Source organism: Mastigoproctus giganteus, chromosome 10 (genome assembly GCF_048544385.1).
Source record: "Mastigoproctus giganteus isolate SK-2022 chromosome 10, ASM4854438v1, whole genome shotgun sequence".
In the NCBI taxonomy this organism is placed as follows: domain Eukaryota; kingdom Metazoa; phylum Arthropoda; class Arachnida; order Uropygi; family Thelyphonidae; genus Mastigoproctus; species Mastigoproctus giganteus.
In genome coordinates, this window is record NC_143584.1 from 227,711,118 (window position 1) to 227,737,596 (window position 26,479).

Genomic DNA, 26,479 nt, shown 5'->3' on the forward strand with positions numbered 1-26,479 from the left:
ATGTGAAAAAAATTTTAGAAAAAATAACCAGACTAGACAGGTTATTTTTCCCAACAAAAAAAAAAAAAGAAAGAAAGAAAGAAACTTATATAGCTAGCACAGTTTAAAAATAATAAGCATTATACAATGTTTAAGCCAATCCGGGTACACTTTGTGGTGCTTACATCCAAAACAAAATAAATGGTCACTATCAGTGTATCATGCTGCATTTCGTTGATTGCGTAAGGATTTCTATCCAAGGTCTGCATGTTTTGCCTATTGGTACATGTGGAAACAATTAGCTATTTAAATGACTTACAAAACACCTGCAACTGTCTCCTTCAATTATTAATTTTTATAACTTTTCATCATATAAATAATTTAAAACTCTAAGTTGAATTGATTATTCAAAATAATTAAAATTCTTACCGACATTGAATTAAGTATGTTTCCTTTAATCCTTGCAATTTCTTTGGCCAAGGAGAATGCAAATGTCAGGATGCTAAATATGAAAATTGAAGTTAGAATTCCAAAAAATTAAAAATAATCAAGACAAGCTTAGTAATTTAGTAGTATTCTTTACTGATAGATGACAAAAAAAAAACCTAACCGATCAATTTTCTAAATTAAATGTTAGGGAAGAATTTTTGGGGCATTCAATATATAGTATTACCATTTTCTTTTTTGTAATGGAATATTTGGTGTGAGAAATAAAATCTGTATGTTCATTGTTTTATTTCATTTATACTGAAAAGTGGGCTCCATTTAGCTAGCCTCTTCAAACAAGCACAGGCACATCCAGGAATAAAAAAAAAAAAAAAAAAAAAAAACCTATAACCTATCCCCCATGATCAAAATAATGTGGATTTTTTTACATCATTAAAAATATAAAATCAATAAAAAACAATATCATATTTTGTGCCCTTAAAAGATGATATCTGCTCTTTTAATTTTATGATTTAAATCTACATGACTATTTTTATTTATGCAAATTACAGGGCAGTTCCTGTGATGATATTACTATTTCAATTTACAGAAGACTACATATAATTCAAATACCTTTCATATATAATGAGAAACTTCATAAATTAAAAGAATTTCAATTATAAAGTGTGATGTTTGTGTTTTTTTGTTGTAATGCAAACTCAAATTAATAGTTATCTAAATGAAAGAATGCAAAATTAATTTTGCAAAAGAAAATAACTAACATCGGCAATAAAGCAGTCTAAATTTAGTTGCAGATAACTGTCTTCCAAATTTTTCATTGATTCCAGATTCTTTGTATTTTTGGGTAACATACAAAAAAAAAAAAAAGAAGTGCCTCTGGTTGGCTTAAAGATGCAGTGTTCGTTTCATAGGATGCCAGGTCTAAAGTAATAAATATATAAAGGAAAGAATTAAATAAAAATTAAAACCGAAGTCAAAACAAGTTCAATTCATAAAATCGAAACCTAAAACAAGAGCTGAGATTAGTTAATAGATTTATGGAGTTAAGGTAAAATAAGTAATATTTTAAAATATAAAGGCCAAACATTGGCTAAAATATAGTCTAGTTCAGTGGTTTTCAACCTTTTTTTTTTTCATAACGGAATCCCTAAGTAATTTATTTTATTTTGTAGCACCCCTACTCAATTTTCTTCCTGTTAGATCCGATTCTGTGTATATATATATATATATTTAAAAATTATGTTATGATAATTATTACAATAATATAGCTATAAACAAAATTACAATTCATAATACAAATTATATATATATATACTGTATAATTTTATTCTTTATATAGAGGTACTAAATAAACATCAATTATAGATCACCACAAAATTAAAAAGATACCTACACCTTTTATAATTAAATAAATATATAAAGTAAAAAAAGTTTTAAGTAACTGAAACCCAAATTACGTGGCATCCCTGGAATGTTGTTGCGATATGATTAATCTCCATCTAGGCCTGTGGTTGAAAACCACAGGCCTAGATGGAGATTAATGCTTATTGCAACTGGAAAACGACTGTTATCCTAATCTCTTTCTAGGCTACATTTTAGCCAATGTGTGGCCATTATATCGAAATCTTTACTTATTTCACTATTCTTTGGTCTTTCATAGCGTTTTTTTTTTTTTTTTTTGTATTGGAATAATAATTAATTGTGAACATACCATACTAATAATCAGGACAAACCTGGACCGCTGGCTGGTTGAACAAGTGTATGTAGCATCAGCCAAAAAAAAAATTTACAAAACAAATCCCACTAAATGTTTATCCAGTTCCTGCTTAAAATTTATGTAACCTATCAACTTCCACAGCGACAGATGAAAGTTTGTTCCAGCAACTAACCACGAGCTGGAACAAACTTCCTCTCTCTCTATTGTATGGACTCCTGACCAAGAACTAATAAACGGAATTTATTATTATTATTATTATAAACAATCAAACTTATCACACGCTAAGTGATTATTTAAAATTCTGAGCTTAAAGTGGCTAATTTCCATTACTAACTTAAAGCATTCAGACTCACAGATGTGCTAAAACGCAGTTTAGCCACGTAGTATTCTTTAACCTTCAGGCCAAAATAACTGCTGTGCAAGGCGTAATCTAATTAGAGTAGTAAGATATTACTCTGTGTTACAGGTAATACAATTACATACGAATACAAAACCGTATAAATACAAACACACAGTACACACTCCACATATGCACCATAAAACGAAGGGTTGCGGTTGCCGTTCCGTTGGATTTGAATAAGAGCCTACTATTGGCTTGAATTGTTCATGACGTCATTAGAGCAGCAAATTAAATAATCACTTCGGGGAAGTGAAGAATTGTGATCTGGGAAGTTTGCTTATTTTTTCATTTTCTTTTTAATCCTTCAGAAGGTGCATGGAGGACAGTATTCAAACACACGACTCAGCATTCAAATATACTAAAGGTGGAAACATTATTACCTCACGGGAGCTCACGTCAAACGTGTGAGAGCTGTTTGCCATTTAGTTTATGGGTCGGAGTACACTGTTCTCATTGGCTGTATTCCCAGGATAGCACGTGATGCTGTACGCCGACTCACGTTTTCGGGAGTTCACATTTTTCAGGAGCTTGAACAGAAATTTCATGAGGCGTGAGCAGAGGGAAATGCAGAAAAAACTAATTGAAAAAGTGAGATTGCACGAGTTGCTGTATAATACTGAGTCACCAGATTACCGAGAGAAACATAGGCGGCAAGAAGCTTGGCGAGAAATAGGAAGAGATTTCAAAATGACAGGTAGGCCAATTTTGGTAAAACTTTAGAACAGCGTCCACCCTCCAAAATGGCGACGAGGAGAAGAGGGGAAAAGCAGTGATTGATGGGTAGTGACACCGCCCACTTACTGTTTCCCCCTCTTCTTCTCGACTGGTGTCACGTGACATAATATGTCTGTGCTGAAAAATAAGATAAAGGAACGGCAATTTTTATTTTTAAATCAAGTAACAAAATGCGTGTTATTCGGGGATTACAAAATGTCACGTGATATCACAATGTCAGCTGAAACGAAGGAAAAGAAACAGCAAAACGGCAATTTTTTTAAACACGTAAAAATTCACACCAAGTACAACTGTGATTCTTCTCGCCCGTACATTACTAGACGATTGCACCTGCGTTTTTTTTAATCCCCCCCCAAAACCCCGCTTTTGAAACCGCACTTTACTAGACGATTGCACGTGCGTTATGAAAACAATGAAAACACCCAGGATCCTGAGCTGGATATCACCATTCTTCTCTTTCTTGGTGATTTTGACACACACTCCTCACTCAGGGTAACTGAATTTTTTTTTTTTTTTTGGCTGAGGATTCCTTGCACCATATGGCTGATAATAATAATTACTTTTTGTTAACGCACAAAATGTCTACAAAAATTCTTATTTTTAAAAAAATTTTATTTTTATATTGGCTATATGCTGTATGATTATAATTAATCAACAAACATCTTGAGATTAGTATGAATGATATTTTATTATGCATATGCATATCTTATTGTACTACAACAGGAGTTTATTGTGAAGTTAGTGTCGATTTAATGAAAAAAAACCTGGGTTTTTGTTTTTAATTTTGAATTCTTCCACGACGAACTGTTCCTTGCTGCCATGGTACCGAACCAGAAGGAGATACAAAATAGCTTTACGAGTATATTGGAGCGAGTGGATAGGTGAAATGAGAAGGGTGTGTGTGTGTGTTTGTTTTTTTTTTTTTTTTTTTTTTGGCTGATGCTATATAAGCTTGCTTTCTTACATCATGTGCCCATGCTCATTAGCATTAGTAGCATTTCTTTGAAGGAAACCTGAATTCTGTAGGCTGACATTGGGTGGTAAAGGTTCTATTTCGGCAGGCATTTCACTTTCATTGCATAACATGTTGTGAAAACAGTGTGGGAGTAGTGTTTCGCACAACACGGTCAGCTCGCAAGTCACCGCCAGCTGCAACCTGTCGTGAATCGTTGTGACTGAGCAGTTCCGACTTACACCGAACCTGTAATTCTGATGGAGCATGCACGATGCTCGCTGTATTTGATTCCATAGAATTAAAAACAAAAAATAAGCTATTTCAGTAATTTTTTATATACTTTTAACTTGTTTTCAGAAAGAATTTAAAATAATTTTCTACATTTTCAGAAAGAATAATGAAATCTAAGAACTCTCGGTAATTGTTGTATACTTTTAACGTGTTTTCAGAAACAATAATCCCAGGGGCTCACATCTGGTTAGTATTGGCTTGGCAAACCCTGGTGCAGCATAAGCATCGGCTTCCTTGTACCATATGACTAATAATAATAATTAAAAATAATTTCCTACATTTTAGATTATCTAAAAAATCATAATAAAAACAAAATGTTTTAGATTTCTTTTTCGTTTCCTTGTAAGAAAACGAAAGTAAAGGAAAGCTAAGAACGCAATAAAACATAAGACACACTTACCTTTCAATCAGTCGCTTAGTCAATTTTTTGTTAGCAAGTACATTCACAAAAAAAATGAACCAATTGCCTAATGCTAACCTATCTGTCATTTTTGGTTTTAGGGGGTACAATGTACGGGCTTACGCTACCCTGGGCTTCCCAGACCAGAGGTACTCAATCCTCTGCTACTTACCTCATCTGGAGGACATCCTTCCTTTTTTATTTATTTATTCAAGTAAAGGAAAAGTTACATCCACCCCTAGACAGCAAACATTTGCTAGGAAGCTAAACATAACAATAACAGATTAACAATACATGCACTGAGTAAAATAAAAGATACAGATCAAATTAATCACAGCAGAATAAGACAGCGTTCTACAACTTGGATTGCCGACCGGGCGAGCCGAGTGGGTTAAGTACCTGCCCGGCAACCCAAAGGTCGCGGGTTCGATTCCCGCCTCGGGCTCGGATCAAAGTACTGCAAAAACCTTGGGAGGTGCAATATGGCCACAGAAGCCGATGCGCCAACAACTACCAAATCAATCAATCAATCAAACAACTTGGATCTGTAGATCTTTTGTCCACGCAAATTGCCACGGGGTTAATATTTAGGTCGTTCAGGAGTCCAATCGTGTTTGCTGGAAATATAATGTTTCCAGTGTTTTTGATGGAAAAACGACATGCTTCCATCGAACATCTAAGATCTGACCTGCCCTCAACCAAAAAAAGCTCGCTCAGTCATATCATGACTCTGCCAGCTGATTTGGTTGAGGGCAGGTCGGATCGTACAGGTTTTATGATTAGTTGCTGTTCTGTTACCTTTGGGAAGAATGATGAGCCTATAGATGATGGGAGCATCTAGTCTACCCGAAATAAGTTTGGAGAGGGTAATTATATTGCGAGTAGTAATTATTTGTTTCCAAGGGGTCTTCCATGCAGCGGATGTCAAGGGGGTTTTCATCCTGAAGTCCTATTGAGGGATCGCAGCAGCCAATACTCAAGCCCCAAAAACAGGTTGGAGGGGTGGAGGACCAGATTTACAATGCATATAGAGCCACAAGTACAACATAAGTTTGGACAAATCTAGTTATTAGCTTGCCGACCGGGCTAGCCGGGTGGGTAAAGCGCCTGCTTGGCAACCCAAAGGTGTAAGGTGTATTTAGTGTCAGACGGCACCAGGGATTTCCCCCATCTCCGTGTTGCTTTCATTGTGGGTGTACCAGTTCACTGGGAAATGCCAGAGATTTAAAAGTGTGTGGGCTTTGTATCTGTATGATGCCGTGTACCGTTGTTCATCTGGTCGTTTAGCCGCTGGACCCCTGCTGAGGCCCAACGTTGCCCCACCTTCGCCCCGTGGAGGCAGACCAGGAACCCAGTAGTTTTAGTTTCACTCTGGCAGGTCCTGCCACCTAATTTCCTGAGATTTCAGAGGCTAGGACCTAAAAAAAAAAAAAAAACGCGCGCGCTCTTTTATATGCACGTACTTACAGACAGATACATATATCCATCATCGTCGGTTTGATGATCGTTTGGTGAGGAGATAATGCTTGCATAATAAAGGCCGAAAGAATGGGCGAACAGGAATTTTGACATAATTAAGTTTTTGTGTGTGGGACATTCGCTAGCATAAAGATAGAGTGGGTGGGAGACTGAAGGCTGGGGGGGTTAAGGCAGAAATATGGGGATGATAGAGTAGGCGACCCCAAAAGTCAGTGAGGCATGCCCATGCCTTACCAGGAGAAAGTAGGGGGCGCAGGGGAGGGGCTGGAAAGGCACCAGGCAAGGGAGCCCGGTGAGCTGAAGAACAGATGTTTTTTGGTTATAATGGTAGTGGGTTGTGGACTGGGGCCATTTGGTTTCTCTTCGTCCTCCTCCTCGTGAACAGTGCCTGTGCGTAATCCGAGAAGGCTTGATACTCCTCCTTCGTGTCTAGGAGGTGATGTTCTTGTCCCTGTGATAAGTAGTGGATTCTGTTGAGTAAAACACCACGTAGGTCTTCATCGAGCGTGCAGTCATACATTAGGTGCTGCCAGCTCTCCAGCCCCCCCGCAAGTGCAAGTTGGATCAACCTGAATCCCAAGTAGAGACAGTTTGGCATTAATCGCTCCGTGTCCAGTTAAGAGGTACGTTGCTTGTAGACCTGGGGAGAACGAGTTGGGTGAGGTTGGGTAGTTTTGTTCAATATTGGGTAGAAATTTCTTTGTGATCTCTCCCTTTTGAGAGTTGCACCACCTTTCCTGCCATGCCTGCTGCAAGTGAGTTTGTATCCTCTTCTTTTCCACATTTCTGTTGCTGGTTAGGTCAATAGTGAACCCCAGAAAAGTCTGTGGGTTGCCTTTGTCTAGGTAGAATAGTAGGCCGCGTTGTATGATTTCTAAGTCCAGCGGGAGAGTGCCTGCGAGCACTTGCAGGGCGTGGGTGCTCACCGTGCGGCAAGCGCGAGTGATGGTTAGGAGGATGGATCTGTGAATTTGGTCCGTGATACGTCTGTTTACTGCTGTGGTAGTTTTTTGAAACCATGCGCCGGGATGCGTAGGTGACGATCGGAGTGAAGATAGCTTTGTAGAACAGTTTGAGGACTCGCTTTTTCAAGCCCCATTCTTTACACGTGACCCTGGCAACCATAGCTGCGTAGCGTCTTATTTTTTTACGGAGATATTTCAGATGGTCCTGAAATCAAAGGTTTTGGTCCAGTATCACGCCTAGGTATTTCAGTTGGTTGGAGAATTTGATTGTTTCCTGTCCAATTTTTATTTGCGGAGGCCGCCTAAGATCAAGGCGTCCCTTTAGTAGGATGGAGTTTGTTTTTGTGGGGGATATTTTGAGTTGATTTCGGTTTGCCCATTCTTGGAGAGTGGTCAGGGCTCGATTTGCGAGGACCTCTAACGCGGCTCTTGAGTTTGCCTGTATCGTCAGAATGATGTCGTCCGCGAATGCCTGAGATTGTACTTCATTGAGATCGATGTTAAGAAAGGTGTCCAAGACAATATTCCACAGTAGTGGGCCAAGGACCAAACCTTGAGGGCAGCCCCGATGGACATGCCTGGAGAGTGTGCCATAGAGGGCGGTGACTTTGATGGTTCTGTTGCTTAGGTAACTTTTGATGGTGTTATAGAGGTTTTCCGGCATGTTGGCTTCGCGCAGCCTCGCCAGGACGCTTGGCCACCAAAGTGAGTCGAACGCCCCAGCGAAGTCCACGGCTATCACTAGGAAGTACTTTGTATTACATCTGTTTACTTTGGTCAGGAGGTGAGTTAAGGCGTCCACGGCAGAGGTTCCCGTCTGGTTTGCTGAGGCCAGGCCTGCCTCATCATAGTAATGTTGGATCCGTGTGTAAAGTAGTCGTTCAAATAGCTTACTGATAACTGTCCAAAGTGCAATGGGCCAGTAGGAGTCCGGAAGGTGTGGTGGCTTTGTTGGATTCTTTAGGATGAGTTTAACGTTTGCCATCTTCCAGGAATTCGGGAAGGTACCTTCTCTGAGACAGAGGTTATATAGGTTTAGTAGTAAGTTCGGAGCGTACTCTACCGTTTTTTTGATAATTTCGGGTTCCAGAAGGATTCCAATTTCGGGTTCCAAATAGATGCCCTGGACCGGACCTTCTGGTCCGGTCCAGGGCATCTATTTCCCTTTATTTGGTCTGATGCATTGCTGATCTCTTCCATGGTGAAAGGGTGCTCTTTTGTTGCCGTTTGATGAGTCTCGTTGGCCTGGCAAACTCGGCTCTGTTCTGTTGTCATTGTTTGTATCTCTGGATGAAAGGCAGCGTCAAGGATATTGTTGATGGTGTGTTCCCAAGTGATAGTCAAGTATCCTTCAGGCGTTTTAGTGGCTTCAACTACTTCCCTTCTGGGAAGTTTGTTGTGACGAGCTTGTATACAAGTCCCCAAGGGTCCTTGTTTCCAGTGGTGGAGACCAGGTGCTCCCAGGATTGGTTTTTGTTTTCTCTAATTTGTGCTGTATAGGCGTTTCTCGCCTCTTTGTAGCTCTGTCATAAGGTTTCAATTTCTGCCATCGGCCAGGAGCGCCTGGCTCGCTAGAAGGCCTTTCTTCTTTCCTGCGCCTCCTTCCTGAGTCGCTGGAGGTTTTGATTCTACCAGGGCACTTTCCCTGGTGTTGGATTTTTCTTCCTGATGGCTGTGTCGCTGGCTTGTTTTATGATTTCAGTAGTTTTAATTTGGAGGATTCTTGGGTCCTCGATACGTTGGAGTTCTCTCTGTCGTTGTTGTATGCTATTCCGTAGGGTGGTCTGGAAGAGTTCCCAGTCTGCCTTTGCTATGGCATATCTATGGGCGGTTTGTCTGTTCACAGGTATTGTGGCCAGTGATTTGTTTAGACTGAACGTAATCGCGCGATGATCAGACGTTCAGGCCTCACGGACGGTCCAATTGGAAATGTTGTTGGCAGCATTCCTCGTTGCCATGGTGACGTCTATAGTGGCCTCCCATAATGTGTTGCAGAATGTAGGCAGATTGTTGGGTAAGTTTAGTACAGTTAATGTTGAGGTTGCCAGGAACTCTTCCAACTTGGTCCCGTTTCTGGTACCCTGTCTATCTGGGATATGTCTATCTTGGTCCCGTTTCTGGTACCCTGTCTATCTGGGATATGTCTATCTTGGTCCCGTTTCTGGTACCCTGTCATCGTGAGAGCATATCACTAGCCAGACTTAGGTACCTTACTCTGAAGTCGATGTCCTCACCCAGACGGCAGTAAAGGGCGATGACATAAAACGCGCCGCAAGGCTGTGGTGAGCTGGGCACATGCGGCCCAAGATGTGCATAGCTGAGTGATTTTGGTCACCGTTATATCTGGGTTTCTTACCAAGATCGCTGCCCATGGGGTATCATCCCCCGTTTGGACTACTTTGTATGTTATGGGATAGCCCCTGTTTCATATGTACATGTGGTTCTTGTAATATTACTACATCAATGTTTTCTTCTTCCGCCTTCTTGTGGATTTGGTTGGCGACCGCCTTGGCTCTATGTGCATTTATCTGCATGAATTTAACCTCTGTGATGTTATATTTTTTAGGATGTGTTCCCATAGTTGAGTCTTGATTGGAATAAACTCTTTGCTTTCAGGTATGTAGGACATTGACCATCTCTGATTGAATGTGCGCTATCTAACTTTAAACTCTTGCAGTTTGCACCCAAAGGTCGCGGGTTCGAATCCCGCCTCGGGCTTGGATCAAAGTACTGCAAAAACCTTGGGAGGTGCATTATGGCCACAGAAGTCGATGCGCCAATAACTACCAAAAAAGAAAAAAAAAGAACGTTATTAGTTTGTTATAGTCGTAACCAACCAGTTCCCGTCGAGCAGGCCAAAAGGCTGCGAAGAATTTATTTCTTGCTTCCTTGAAATGCTCCAGAAAATACAGATTCTTTTTATTCCCACCCTTCAGCTATTTATCTCACTAATGCCTTTTTTTTTTTCTCCGTCAGGAAACTCAGGCGATCCCTGACGGAGAGCAGCCAGAGTGCTGCGGACAGCCTGGCTCATCTCCCAGCGGTGGTGGCGGGCAACGTAGAGTTTCACTAGGGGCTCTGCTGCCAAGAAGCCAGATCCGAACCCAACATAAAACTACACTTTTCTTGCTTTTACAGAGGTTCTGTATTCATCACAATAGTACTGATGGCGGAGATGTGGGAGACCACAGTAGGCGCCTTACCCAAACACCATGCCACAACATACAGAACTGACTATGTCGTATTGCCTCAGCATATCAGGCTGATTGTGAAGGTTAACTTCAGTGCTGCAGAAACAAGACATTGCATACACACATTAACACATGTCCCTTTATCCTTAAATTTAATGGGTATACAGTCCCTTTCTGATTATAAGTGTTTTTTTTTCCCGCAGAAGGACCTTGTGACAGAAAGGCAAGCGTCGCCCACAAAAGGACAAGGCCCTTACGATTGAAAGGCAAGTGTGCCGTATACGTTAATCGGTAAAACTGCAATGTGCGATATATACAAATAATCACAAAATAGTCATATTATTATTATTTTAGGTATTAAAAATGTCAGTGTTATAATTAATTAAAAATTAATAATAATTGCCTATATCCATTATTGTTCTTATAATTGCCTATTTTTATAATCAGATTCTTATATAGTTAGGAAATTGTTTTTTTTTTTTTTTTTTTCTTCTTTCTGAAACACGTTGAAATAGCTATTTTCCCAGAATACAGATAAGAGGGGGGGAGGGATTACTGGGAATACGTAGTACATTGCCAGTATATAGACCGGCAGACTCAGTGAGCATCGCGCATTCTTAGTCAAGTTGGAGCTGATAGTAACTTGCGATCTGGCCGTGATGTGTTAAACACTTTAAAAGCATACAATTAGCATTAGTAGAGGCATATGATGCAAGAAAGCAAGCTTATACACAGCATCAGCCAAAAAAACCTTCCCATTTCACTCATCCATTCGCTTTAGATATCTAGTTCTGCCTTGAATTTATTTAAGCTGTCAACAACAACAACAGACGAAAGTTTGTTCCAGCAATCAACCACCCTCTGGCTAAAGGCAAATTTCCACACATATACTAATATTCCAATACTGTCTTTCCTCAGTTTGAATTTATGTCCCCTCGGGCGATTAATTCTGGACGCAGAGGAAGAATCCCATTAGCATTGAGTTTGCTCAAACCATTCAAGGCCTTATATACCTCAATCAAATCACCTCATCTCCGGACACTGTAATTTGCAGAACTTAAGCCTTTCTTCGTAAGAGCTGACTTCACAACCCCCCAGATCCTTTTCATTCTCTACCACCCTGAGTGTAGTACCCCACAGTTGATACGTTACTCTGAGGTTACTGCTAGCCACATGCAGTACTTTACATTTGTCAATGTTAAACTTCAGTTGCCACCTTTCAGCCAATCTCCTGAACTTTTCTAGATCCTGTTGCAGTAGTGTAGTGCCATTAACAACCCTGCCAACCTTCGTATCGCCTTCAAACTTAGAGATTAAGCCTGATATACCTTCATCATTATAATTAATAAATATAGGACCCAACACTGAACCCTGGAGGACTCCACTAATAACATTAGTCCAGGAAGAGCAGTGTCCATTGATTACCATTCTCTGTCTGTTATTGAAAGTTCTTAGATTTCATTATTCTTTCTGAAAATGTAGAAAATTATTTAAAATTCTTTCTGAAAACAGACTAAAAGTATATAAAAAAAATTACTGAAAGATCTTATTTTTCATTATATTTAATTCTGTGGAATCAAATTCAGCGAGCGCCGCGCATGCTCCGTCAGAATTACAGTTTCGTTGACAAGTCGGAACTGCTCAGTCAGAGCGATTCACGATAGGTTGGAGCTAGCGGTGACTTGCGAACTGACTGTGATGCGCGATACTAAACTGCAGGATTACCGTTTCTTTTCCTTTTTTTTTTTTTTTTTTTTTGATTACTTCTTTATTTACTTATTTTAATTGAAATTGGTATTATTTCTCTTTCATAATTATATTACCCCTTTGTATCTCAGTATCGCTGTATAAAGCAATTGTTGCAGTTAATTTTTGGCAACAGCTTTCCTCGATCGCTGAGGCTTACAAGCAACTTCACTGCGTAGAAAAATCAGAGTATTCCTGGAACTAAGGGATATCTATTTGCCCATATCTATAAATATATCGTATTATTATCGCTATCTGTAGTATCTCATGAGAGATAACGAAACCATTTTTTAACATTGTTATTTATTATGATATATTATACACTTATTTACATGGCTGTTACTCATACAAAGAAAATTTAAATACTTAACTTTAAACATCTCATACTTATCTGAAACAGTTTTCTTTATACTGCACGTTTCTTTCCTCCTTTTACAAATATATCTCTTTCCATTACTTAACCAGGTACAGTCAGTTCTGCTCAGTGCCGGATTAAGGCACGGACTAGCAAAACACTTGTCCGGGGCGCCATTCTTTAAGGGGCGCCAAATTTTACAAATCATGAAAAATATATATGTATACTTAAATAAAACTATAAGAAAATTTCCTGAAAAAATGAAAATATAATAAAATACCAATTAGATAGTATGAACCAGAGCTGTAATGCTCAATACCTTCTACGTTGATATCAATATTTGTAAAATAATAAGATAAGTTAGGATAAGACCGAACCCCGGTCTAATCAAGAAGCGTGTGCTACGCACTGTTGCAACTGCCCACCTGGCTACGGAGGCGCCATACTACTCATTGTGATCACATTTGTGAATTAAATATATTAAACGGCGATTCTAATAAGCAAAAATAGGAGGAATATTATCCACATGTATAAAAGTAAAGATCACAAATTTACGCTTTATTACATTACCCAATTAACAAAATCACAAGATATGTAAAAATCGGAAGAATATTTTCCACAGGTTAGCAAAATAAAAATAAATGAACGCTTACGTGCATAGCTTAATTAATACGCACTGTAATAGGTACATATAAACTAGTTGATATTTCTGTTGACTGGCATTTTTGGGGGATTGTAAAATTTAAAACAGTATAAAAACCTAACCACTCAATAACAAAGGAACACGGAAACGCAAATTGCAACTAACACGATACGCGCAAGTGAAATACGTAGTAACAACTTTACGAAGCTTAAAAAATAGGAATGAAGAGAAGAGTCCGAAAATTTGTTTTTTCTATGATTGAAGATGTCATGGAAGGAGAAACATCTTTCACAATAATAACGTAAAAACCCAAAGAATTGGAGCTCTAGGTAATATTGCAAATGTAATAAAATTGAGTTTACTACTCGTTTATAATAGATTGCACTAATAGAAGCCCAAGATGAAAGTGTAGTGAATTTTAATGATTTGAATTTTTTTTTTTTTTTTTTTTTTGAAATTTGCTTCTATAAAGCGACTGATTCTATTGACCAGCGTGTTAGTAGTAAAAACAGTGTTGGATTCACATTACGATACTTTCACGATACGAGGGTGTATCTGGAAAGGATTAATATCGTAAAGCGGAGATCCACTATAATCTCACAATCATTACACAAAGAGTTTTTTGGGGCCTCTTTCTACATTATTTGTGCTAACCCGTAAGAATTACCTTTTAAAAATTTGAATATTAATTTTATCACGTTATCAAAATAAGCTGAAAGTGTAGACAAAGACCTCAATATTATTTCCCGGTAGGAATCATATTCTTTTTTCTGTTATAGCTGAAGATGCGAAAAACAGTTGGGACAAATTACGAAGGTGCTTCTGGAATGCACTCAACAGGCGTCGTGCTAAGAGAAGTGGAGGTGGAGCTAAGAAGAAACGTCCATGGAAATTCGAATCGCAGATGTCATTTCTTTTACCATTCTTAGATATTAGTAAAACTCAAAGCAACATAACCGACAATGAGAACAATATACAAGACGCTCAGAATGACGATGAAATGGATAAGAATTCACAAGTAGATAATTCACGAGAGGAAAATTCAGAGGAACGAGAACTCAACAGAAGCGTCAGTACAAGCCTTGAAATATCTAATACACAAAACGAGAGTACGTCAGATAAAAATGAAGAAATTCCATCGGGTGTACAAATTATCAAGAGAAGAAAACGGGATGGACGTCATGACTCTATTCAAGAAATGGTAAATATACTCGAGGAAAGTGCCATGCTAAGAAAAAGAAAATGTGAAGAGAAGCGTGCAAACACAACAGAAATGGATGACACTGACATGTTTTTTTTGAGCTTGTCGAAAATGACAAAACAGTTACCATTCACTGAACAAGCGAAAGTTAAATTACAAGTAAGTAATGCTGTTTTGAGTGCACAAGTAAGAATATCCGAAAACCAACAACAACACCAAGAACTTTGCTCTTCTGCCTATTCCGAAACACCTTCCACTTCGACCAGCTGCTTAGCTTCCTCAATGCAAATATCCAGTCACATACAAGCTCAATACTCGCTAAAGGAGGAAATAGACCAACATTATTACAACTAACAATTGGATCATTTAAAAGTGGATCGTTTAAATTTGTGAAACTCGTAATAAGTTCAGTTTTTGGAGTTGATAAGTAGTTTTCTGTTATTATTAAATTTAATTTAAAAAAAAAAAACATTGTTTTGTATTTTGACAGAATAAAACCTGATTCAAATTTAACTTGCAGTGTTTAAACTTATCTTAAACACACAATTATTTTTTTCCTTAGCGCTGATTGAATTTCGAAATTGCGTATTTTGCCCTTATATGTCAATAATATTAGACAGAAAATTATATTCTTCTTTATTCATTCGTAAGTACATCCGAAAACGATTTTCATCATCTTCTAAGTCCTGCATAACTGATGGAATTCGCTTTTTTCTGTTCTCTTCAAGTTTATGTCGTGTATCCATTGTTTTCTCGGCTATAAGAAAAACAAATGCATTTCCTAAATCTTCTTCAAAATCTGAAGGAGTGGATGAACTTTAGTAATTTATTTCACTTGAGCTTCCCCAAAGAGAACAACACATATATAACGCATCTCCTACTACCGATTTCATAGTACTAATATTTAGTACCGTGCATGGGTTGGAGGTTGTGAAGATGAAAGAAGATATTGGTTTACATTAGGTTTGAACTTCTGTAGATTGTAATTTTCAGGAAATGAGTATGAAGGAAGATTGTTCCAGTAAACAGCAGTTGAAGAAGAGAAGTTGGTTTCGTGAGTTTGAAGTTGGACAGTAAAAGGATGTTGACTTGTTGTGGCATGTGTTCGGACTGCTTTCAAAGAGAGCGAGCGGGAATTATAGAAGCCAATTCAAAAGAACAGTGCTCATGGAAACATCTATAGAAAACATGCAGCATAAACAAAAAAACCAAAACCAAACTATTATTTTTAGGCCACCCGAATAATTAAATTAATCTACCGTGCTGTGTATCTTATGTCTGTAATTGCGTGTGTTCCATGGTCGATTTGTCTGTTTTTCTGGACGAAAAACCCGTTTCTATGGGAAAAACCTTGCTATCTACGCCTGAGACCGACTAACCCAGCCACTGAGTGAAAAAAGCCTATTAAAGTTCCTCGCATCATCGATGCAGCAGAAACAGGACGCCTGTTAGAGATGATTTTGAATGGAATCTAGAAGCCTAAGATAGGTTTTGGGGCACCGCCCCAGATCCCGGAACAAAATTCCATGGTAGTGCGGATTTGCGATTTGTACAGTGTGAACAGCTGTTGGGAAGAAAAGTAACGCTGAGAGCGAAAGAGAAAACCAAGTTTTTTAGATGCACGGGAAGCAATATTTGTAATGGGCTTATGCCAAGAGAGATTAGAAGTCAGGGTAATCCCCAATAGAGATAAAGGATCTTGCCTAGAAATCGGGATGTCACTGAAGATAAGCATTGGAACAGAAGAGTCCATTTTGTGAGATATAAGACATGACTGGGTTTTAGCAGGATTGAAATTAACTAAGTTTTCTTTGCCCCACTGAAGAATTACCTGGAGATCAGCATTTAAGCAATTGGTCATGGATATTCGAGAAGTTGAAACTGGTTGAGCAGGGCAAGGTTTCTCAAACTGGAAGGTGGAATGCAATATGCTATTATTAGCAAAACTATGGATAGGATTTCCAGTCATTGGAAAAAGATCATTACTATATAAGAGAAAAGAGTAGGAGAAAGAAGTGAACCTCGAGGAATACCAGCATTAATGGAGAAGTTAGACAGTGAGCAGAATGAAAATCGGATACCAAATACAAAAACACAATTGACAAACCATGAGGGACCATATCTATGTACTAAATGCACCATTTAGTGCATAGATAGATAACATAAGCCAGAATATCATCAGTGGATCGAAACCAACGGAATCCATAATGGTGATCGTTGATCAGACGGAACATTTCTAAATAATTTAAGAGTTGGCGGTTAATTGGTTTCTCCATTATTTTAGAAAGAGTAGAAGTAATTGCAATGGGACGATAATTGGATGGGGATTTGTTACACCTTTTTAGTAACTGGCTGGATATGAACAAATATCCAAGCAGAAGGAAACAACTTTGGAAAGAAAATGAAAAAAGGCGACACAGAACAGGAGTAAGTTCAAGAGCACAGGTTTGGAGAACAAGTGAAGAAATTCCATCAGGACCTGCAGCTTTTTTAGCATCCAAAATCCTGCTGATATACTTTTGACGGAAGACCACAGAAGGCATTGAATGGAGCGCTGGGAAGGGTGGGAGGTGGTTTACCAAGGTCATTAATACACGAATTAGAAGAAAAATAGAATGCTAGCTGATCAGCTTTATCTTTGGCTAAAGTGGCAACAGAACCATCTGGTTTTGACAGAAATGGGAACAGAGCTGGGCAAAAGTTGCTGCTCAGAGCTTTGGCAAGATACCAGAATGATCTACTACCATTTGGGCAAGAAGCAAGTTTTCGACACTTAGCCTGTTCGAAATCTAGTTTGAACTGATTAATAACTGCTTTACAATTGTTGCGAACTTTGGTGTAGGCAGAAAAAAATGAAACTAAAGATTTGGAAACAAGCCAATTACGATATGCAACATTCTTCTCTTTCGTCCTTTATCTGAACTTGGTTAAGATAAAGGAAATGATTTTTAGGTGGCGTGTAGAAGAAAGGATTCCATCCCTAAAAGAATAATTTCACTGACACGATGTGAGCAAATGTTGACATCAGAAGTTTTGATACAGTAATCCGACCAAGGAAAAGGAGAAAAGACATCTCGCAGATCATTCCATTTTGCATTCTTGTAATGCCAAAAAACACGAGGTTGGGAATGTCCATGAGAGAAAGGCTCCATTGGAGAAGAAACCATCACCAAGTATCTAAGGTGCCTAGAGAACTACTCACCTCGACTGTGTAGTTAGGTTTGTTTGTGAGAAAAAGATCAAGCGTATTGGCTGTGTGGTTAGGGTTGCCAGGTATTCTGATAGGTAAATGAACAATGTGTACTAGGTCATTAGAAATTGTAAAAGCCTCAGCATCTCGACCAGCTGGATCTGTGTGACTATAAAACGAAAGCCAGCCGGAGTTGTGAAGATTAAAATTACCAAAGAAAATTACCTCATTGTTTGAAAAGTTGGACTGGAGAAAGCTAAGTTTCAAACAGAGGAAGTCAACGAGTTCCAAGTGATTAGTGGAAATGGGAGAACGATAGCGGTAACGGATTTGACCGAATGTGGTAGAGAGATTTCAAGCCAGAGAAGTTCGAAAACAGGAGATTCCTAATTACTAAGTCTCTGACAGGGATTATCACAGCAGGCATACAGTATTTACAAATACCACTTTTGAAACGAATGGAAACATACAGCGAATAATTTGGACAACTGAGATGAGCTGTCAACTGTTTATGATGATGAAATGTTAAGTCGTACTTCTAGTGTATCTGAATGGTATAAGCGATTCACCCAAGAAGAGGGCGTCGTCAACCTCTCGAAATGCGGACAGAGCTGCAAAAGTTCAGGAACTTGTGGCACTGGATCATTGTTTTAAAAGGAAACGATTCGTCAAATTCTGAATGAAGATTTAGGAAAAAGAACAGTACGTACAAAATTTATGCCACACAGCCGCACGGATGAACAGAAGCCGCGAAGAGTGTCATCATGCAAATATTAATCCAGACATTTCTTCGAATGTATTGTCTCTATAGATCGGTTTTAGGTGTTTCAGTGCAACATAAAGATGAAGCGTCGGCGCGTGCAGTGGATTTCAAAATCATCACCAAGGCCCAACTAATTGAGACCGACTAATCCTACCAACTATGCTATCGCGAGGGCAATTCTTTTAGTACATTTTGTTCTTGTGACATAATGGCCAATCCATTAATTATTTCTTGGCAAATGATGCTCGTGAATATGTTTTAATCATTTTGAGTCTAGAAAAACTCTCTCCAGACTTGGCAAAGTTAATAATATCCGAAGAGAAATGGTGATGCTGGGATATAATTCAACAAAGTTTTTATTTTTTTCCTTGAATAAATGTTAATAATTCTAAGCAACCAAAATTTTTTATTTTTTTAAAACATGCTGCAAAGATTTCTTGACATAACTTTTTGGCATCGATATCGTTGCTCCTGTCTTCGTCAGTCAGAATTCCTTCAAGGTGTTGACATTTCGTTTCTATTGCACTTTCAAATAAATTCATGAAATTTTCTGATTTTAGAATAAGATGAAAAGCCGAGGATATTTCATTCATCTGATCAAATCTTTCTTGTAAGCTAACGATAGCTACGTCGATCATTATATTAAAAATTCCGTTTCAAACCTTTTAGTTGGATCAATGGAGAGTTCATCTGATGAAGTTTATAGGTAAACTCGCGCTTCTTGTAGTACTGACGGTACTTACAACTATAGCTTTATCCATGCACAAATTTAATTCCTGATATTCTTGATTCGTTTAGTTCACTAAGAGCACCTCTCAATATAATTGCAATGTTCATGTAAATTGTATTACTTTGCATGGCTTTGCTTCCTTTATTTATAATACTCAATATTTCATACCAAACAACTAGGCGATATGACGTCACATTCAGAGCAAAGTGAACAGTTTTAAATGTGAATCCGCATTATTGTGGATTTTTGTTACATTAAAACTAGGTTTAAATACACTGCCCTACCATTAAATACACTGCCCTTAATATCCGGACACCTGCCTTTAGATAAAAAAGAGCTTTTATTGTGTCATTTAATATTTTGTGCTGAAACATTTTGCTTTTATGACGGCCCTCTATCTTCGCGGCATACTCTCAACCAGCTTTTTATAAATGTCAGGTGATCTGTTCCTCCACTCAGCCTTTAACGCACACACCAGTTTGGCCTTGTTCTTTGGCCGATTTCAACGTGCACGTACTGGACGATTCAATACATCCCAAAGATGCTCGATAGGGAGAGAGTTTTTCTAGACTCAAAATGATTAAAACATATTCACGAGCATCATTTGCCAAGAAATAATTAATGGATTGGCCATTATGTCACAAGAACAAAATGTACTAAAAGAATTGCCCTCGCGATAGCATAGTTGGTAGGATTAGTCGGTCTCAATTAGTTGGGCCTTGGTGATGATTTTGAAATCCACTGCACGCGCCGACGCTTCATCTTTATGTTGCACTGAAACACCTAAAACCGATCTATAGAGACAATACATTCGAAGAAATGTCTGGATTAATATTTGCATGATGACACTCTTCGCGGCTTCTGTTCATCCGTGCGGCTGTGTGGCATAAATTTTGTACGTACTGTTCTTTTTGTAGGTATTATTCTCTACTATGGCTAATTCTTCCAGATGCGCCTCCCTGCTTTAATTGGCGGGAGTCCTAGTCCTACCTTATGGATTGGGCTATACAATTGTACCTTATATACTAGGCCCTTACATTGTACTTTATATACTAGACCTCCGTAGCCGAGTGTTCAGGAGGGGGAGTGCAGTAGCACATGCTCTTTGAGTTAGACCGGGGTTCAAGCCCCTGACTGCTAAATACGGTCGATCTGCCAACCCGCAATGGACCAGCGTGGCAGATTATGGTCCATTTCCCTCAGCATAAATTGTTGAGGAGGCTTCCATCCTGCAGTGGGTTGATAATGGCTGCAGTTTACTTACTTTACTTTATACTAGGTCCAAACTCGCCATTTGGCTGACTGCAAGAGGGTTAAGTTCATAGTTGAGCAGAGGAACAAAATAATGCACAAATCCATACTAAATTTAATTAGTTCTTTAATGAGACATTTTAAAACAGTATATATATATATATATATATATATATAGTGCCGCCCCGTGGGTAAGAGGCGCCTTTGTTCAAAATTATATTTCGGCAACCCCATAAAATAGAATTTGCAAATAAAAATGAAATTAATTTCAAGAATTTTTTTTATTTATTTAATATATAAATATAAGATATACATTTGTGTACATAAAAATAGAGCATCTCAAAAAAAATAATTTTTTTTTTTCAATTATCAAAAAAATTACAACATAATAATACATTTTGGACTTTGGTATATATGATATGTCATTTATTACATATTTATCCTCCTAGCTTTAGCCGCCACAAAATTAGATCTTTTATATCTAAAGTATCCAAAATATTATTTTCTATTGATAAATCGGTAAGACTTTCTTCGGACATTGTTGATCGTGATTTTAGCTTTGAAAAACTCCTTTCCCCGGAAGCTACGGATACAGGTAACATTAAATAAATACTATACAATGGCAGTATTTGGAAAAGTATCGATTAATTTTTTTTTTTCATATACATGTATATAGTTTAAAACATCGTGACGAGCATATCTTTTTTTATAAAACATTGCAAAATCTTCATCACTCCATTCTTTTAATTTGCTTGTGTTGTGGTTAAGTTTAAAGCCTTCATTGTGCTGTTTCAACTGTAAAAATCTTTCTGTAAATGATGATATTGTGGTGTCTAAAGCCGGGAAAAAAAACTGGATCTTAAAATCTTGTTTACCATCATTTATTGACTCATCTGATGCTTCGTATCCAAACATTCTCTTTTTTTGTTCTCTTTCAATTTTCTAGAAAAACAGGATCGATTGAGATCGTTTGCCACTTCCTTTGCACAAGTAATTCTGTTTTCAAAATTTTGATCGGTCCTGTGACTCTTCAAAATCCTTTGCAATGAGTTTCTGTAACTGTTTGTAAATTAAATGTTGGAGTCTGCATCATTTTGCTTACAAAATTTACGAGACTTAAGATGATAATCTTGCACTTCAGTGTCGCGAGTCACCGCCAGCTCTAACCTGGCGTGAATCGTATTCTGACTGGCAGTTCCGACTTGACTGAGCATGCGCGACACTGACTATATACAATGTCCGGTACTACATACGTGCAGTAATTTTTTTTTCGTTTTCAGAAAGAATAAAAAACAATTTCCTGACTACATAAGAATTTGACTATAAAAATAAAATTATAAAACCAATAATGGACAAACCTATATACTTTTTTTTTTCTCGTTTTCAGAAAGAATAAAACAATTTCTTCGCTACATAACAATTTGAATATAAAAATAAAAGTAGATAGTTATAAAAACGATAATGGAAATAGGTAATTATTATTTTCAGGTAATATGTTTTGTATTGCCTGAAAATAATAATGAGTATATTTTGCGATTATTTTTATATATTTGTAATAATTTGTGAATTATTACATTTGTGAAAAGGTGAATTAAAAATACATGCAATAGATCCAATGATTTTAACTTTCTGTGTATACACAGTATATATATATATATATATATACACACAAATTCAATAGATATAGCATAAAATGGTACCTATCACGACAAATTAAAATTCAAAAACAAAATTGGCAGTGAATATCTGCAACATACAAGGACCCTATCAGCCTCTATATAAAGCAGAGCTAACCCCGGGAGCTCACATCTAGTGAGTATGGGCTTGGCACACCCAGGGTCCTGAGCTGGATATTATTATTCTTCTCTTTCTTGGTGATTCCCTACTCTCTCTCTCTCTCACAGGGTAACTGGAGACTTTTTTTTTTTTTTTTTTCTGGCTGGTGCAGCAGAAGCCTCAGGTTTCCTTCCACCATATAGCTAATAATAATAATAATTCCATATTTACAAAATTTTACCAGTTATTATTGAATAAGGCTTACATTGAAAGGCACGTCATATATATATACACGTACATATAAAATATTTTGTATAATATTGAAGATAATAATATAGAAGGTAATTCAAGCAGACAATACCAAGCTGGATTTAAAGAAACGCAAGGGATATAAATATAAAAAAAAAAAAAAAAATTATATATATATATATATATATATATATAAGTGTCACCGATGAAAGTAAAATAAAATAAAAATAAATATAGATGGAGAAGTTATTAAACACAAAATGCCGAGCCTAGTTGAAGAAAAAAAGAATGTTAAGAATCTATATAAAATTAAGTAGAATTAAATCTGAATTAATGCCGAATTAACAGGCCAATCATATGTACAAAAGCTGAAAGAAAAAGAGGGGAGGGTAATAGAGATAAAAATTATAAAATAAAAATTAAAATTATAAAATAAAAATTAAAATAAAAATTAAAGAATTAAAAATTAAAAATTGGTACATAGATCAGGTATTTCATCAGGGGGCTACACCTGATCATGTACCAAACACTGTGTTTCTATGCAAACTCTTGCTGATGGAGAAGCTATAGAAATGAAATGGATATAAAAAAATGAAATAGATATAAAAAAATGAAATAGATATAAAAAAAATTAAATGGATATAAAAATAATTTTTTAAATCTCCAGAAACATGAGTGAGGTAGCCCCAACGCAGTGTATTTAGATTAATAAATTATGTAACGTAGTGTATTTAGAAATAAATTGAGTCGATAGTCTGTAAGAACGCAAACGCAGTGTGTTTAGTAAATTAAGTGTGTAAGAACGTAAGTTTAAATCAAAAGTATGTAAGTTAAATAATAATGAATAACAAGATAACGGTATAGAAAAAGGAAGCAATGCAAGGTAGGGGAGGGAAAAGAAGTTAAAAATATAGAGGCGAAGATAGTGAGAATAAGAAAAGTGAGAATGTCCGAATTACCCTCGTATTACACTAATAGTCCAACGGACGGAAAAACGAAGATCAGAAAGTAAAAAGATGTAAAGAGAAGGAAAAGAGTTTAAAGGATACTAGGCAAGCTGGGTGTGTAAGTACCCAACCTCATAGAGAGGGCCTTGGCTGCGAGAGTGTTAGTAGAAGTGGAAATTAATACCGCTAGCTTGTAGTGTATATTTTGAGTGATAGACATGAAATATAATAAAAAATATGAAGAAGAGAAAAATTAAATACCTATGATATTTGGCAGAAATAAGTTGAGTGAAATATAATCAAGAAATGAAGATACAAATTTGCGATCATGATTAATAAGATACAATTATGCGAATATGATTAATACGAATGGAATGTACACAGAGGGAAAACTATGACAACGATGGTGGAGTTGCTCAGAAGAGAAGAACTGTGGGAGCCCTCTGTGGTTAAAATAAAATAGAGAAAATAAGATTGGACTTAAATAAATACTGATATTAAATTTTAATATCAGTATTTATTTATGTTAAATAAATGTTAAATACGTAGGCCAAACCACAAATTCTCTTAACATCAGAATTAATGGGCACAGATCTAAAAGTAAAAATCTTTTACTTGATTCCATTTTAGATACTGAAATAGAACTTTTCCATTTTCACCACCATGGCTTCAACAACGTTAAAATTAAAATACTTGCCATTATCAATGACAACGTTCTTCGTGATTATTATGAGAATCTATTTATGTGCACTTATAAATCTTTATATCCCTACGGCCTAAACAATAGATTTTTTAACAAAACTCTTTTAAGCAATGGTTGTTTAAACACCAGCCACTGCATTTACAATTTATTCCATCTCAGTCATTTCTTCAATAACAATAAGCGTAGATACAAACGTGGAAATAAATCAAATCGTCATCATAGGCATATTCGGCACAATTTTCGTAATATTATTAACTCCTGGGACAATACCATACTCGATGTACACAACATTTCTCTTTTTCTCTTTAATATCAAAAACTCTATACTAAAAGCGTTAACTTTATTTATTAGCAATTTTGAATGTAAAAATATTCAACTTAAGCATATTATTTTAGATATCTCTCTCTTTAGACTAGGTCGCATTACTACATACAGTAATGAATACTGTACTATTAAATTTATTCACAGTTGGTTCGATAAAATTCCTTGGCATTATTTACTTAATAATCGTAATAATTTTCTCCCATTTTATAATAATTTCAAGTTCAAGATCCATCACTGCTTCAAATATGAATCTCCTATTGGACTCAAAATTTGTAATTATAAAACTCTAGCTACTAATTTAGGCAACTTACAAGCTTTAGATCTTCCATGTCATTGTGATGATCCCATATATGCTCCTTACGTTGATCAACATCATAAACATATTATTACTGGTAACCTGGACATTATTAACAACATTCCACTAAAGTCCGCTATGGAAAAAGGTTTTAAATTCAGACCAGTCCATAAGGCCAACCTCAATAATATATATAAAGATATTTATCTGAATATCTTGAACTTTTGCAACAAGTTAGCATATAAATATACAATACCCCACAAAGCTTTTTATAATTGGATAAATGTTACATTTCAGGACATTAAAAAAATTATTTCTAAAACTTACTACCTTTACAATAATTCGCATATCAAGTACTTTAACCTGAAAAAAGCCATCTCAGATTTACAACAAAAATTTATTATCACTCCGGTAGATAAGGCTTCTAATAACTTTGCTATCTTTTGCAAGCAATTTTATTACACCACCCTCAAAAAGGAAGTAGAAAGTAGCTCCACCTTTTTACGCTGTAATCTCGGCATTAATACAATCATCAAAAAAATTATAGCCTTGCATAAAAAATTGCATACCAAAATTCGCAATTCTACTTTGCCTTTCTTGTATATGATAGCCAAATTCCATAAACATCCAGTTGGCTTCAGATTCATCACTAGTGCCAAAAAAAGTGGCTGTTATCATCCAGGTAAACAATTTTTCAAATTGTTAACTACCATTCTTATTAATATCCCTTCCACTTGGATCATTAACAATAACCACAGTATCATCAAAATTTTTAATTCCAATTCCAATACATATTCCAGCATATTTAGTATTGAAACATATGACTTCACCAACTTATTTACCTCCTTACCGCATCACTTGATTGTTAATGTACTTCATCAATTGTTCCTCAAATACAAAAACGTTATACCAACAGATGAGGTTACTTGGAATAACTACATCAACCTCTGTATTCTAAACAATTTTATCTACGATGGTAAATATGCTTATAAACAATCCATAGGAGTTCCCATGGGTTCACAAATTTCTAGCATAGTAGCTAATCTATTTCTTCATTATTACGAACATCTATATATGCATAACAATCCGAACCTTAATTTTTATGCATTCCGCTATGTTGATGACATTCTTATTCTCAACATTGATTTTGAAAATATTGCTAAATCCATATATCCAACTGAACTCACTCTCAATAAAGAAAACCTTGGCAACCGACATGCAAATTTTCTAGATTTAAGTATTACTCTAAATAGTCCTCCTCTTCGTCACAATTTGGAACTATTCGACAAAAGAAGCGAATTTAATTTTAATATTATCTATTTAACAAATTGGAACTAGAACATTTCGATTAAGGTTCATAAAAATATAATCTACACACAAATTATCCGTTTGGCTAATATTAGTAGCAATCAATCACTTTTCGCTGGTGCTTTAAATGATCTTTATACCAAACTTCGCAATAATGACATTCCCATTAATTTTTTAAATTTTATTATAAAAAATCTCTCTGATTTCATTAAAGAAAAATTCGGTTTCACCTTGCTCCACTTTCATTAGGGTTAATTCGATACCTGTATAGTTGTACATTTGAATGGTGGTATTTCCACTGCTTGGAAAGTGATCACACATTATGATTTCTATTAGAACGATGTTCGTGTTCTTTCACTTCCTAAGTTTTTCTTTTCATTTTTCGTAATTTAATATCAGTATTTATTTATGTCCAATCTTATTTTCTCTATTTTATTTT

General features: G+C 36.6%; 2 protein-coding genes across 4 annotated transcripts in view; one reads left to right on the forward strand and one right to left on the reverse strand.

Annotated features, from left to right (window-relative positions):
- Window positions 1-2,988, reverse strand: part of LOC150080006 (histone H4-like) — a 35,295-nt gene extending 32,307 nt beyond the window's left edge. Inside the window, exons 1-2 of one of the 3 annotated variants that reach the window (XM_090383834.1) lie at window positions 2,924-2,988; window positions 409-481 (exon numbers count right to left, since the gene is read on the reverse strand). In XM_090383834.1, the coding sequence (XP_090239960.1) occupies window positions 409-414 (6 nt within the window). In that variant the 5' untranslated portion in view covers window positions 415-481; window positions 2,924-2,988. Of the gene's footprint in view, window positions 1-408; window positions 482-2,137; window positions 2,160-2,496; window positions 2,667-2,923 lie in introns of those variants that run through there. The other 2 variants (XM_090383833.1, XM_090383835.1) reach the window with 2 other exon arrangements.
- A 35-nt stretch (window positions 2,989-3,023) lies between these two features.
- LOC150080007 (uncharacterized) lies at window positions 3,024-14,858 on the forward strand. The gene is made up of 2 exons (XM_090383330.1): window positions 3,024-3,237; window positions 14,083-14,858. The coding sequence occupies exons 1-2, from the start codon at window positions 3,024-3,026 to the stop codon at window positions 14,856-14,858; spliced, it is 990 nt and encodes a 329-aa protein (XP_090239456.1).
- Window positions 14,859-26,479: the final 11,621 nt, after the last annotated feature.

Coding starts and splice junctions, on each gene's coding strand:
- LOC150080007 (XM_090383330.1), top strand. CDS start 3,024: ATGCTGTACGCCGACTCACGTTTTCGGGAGTTCACATTTTTCAGGAGC. Junction 3,238..14,082: donor AAGAGATTTCAAAATGACAG/GTAGGCCAATTT, acceptor TTTCTGTTATAG/CTGAAGATGCGAAAAACAGT.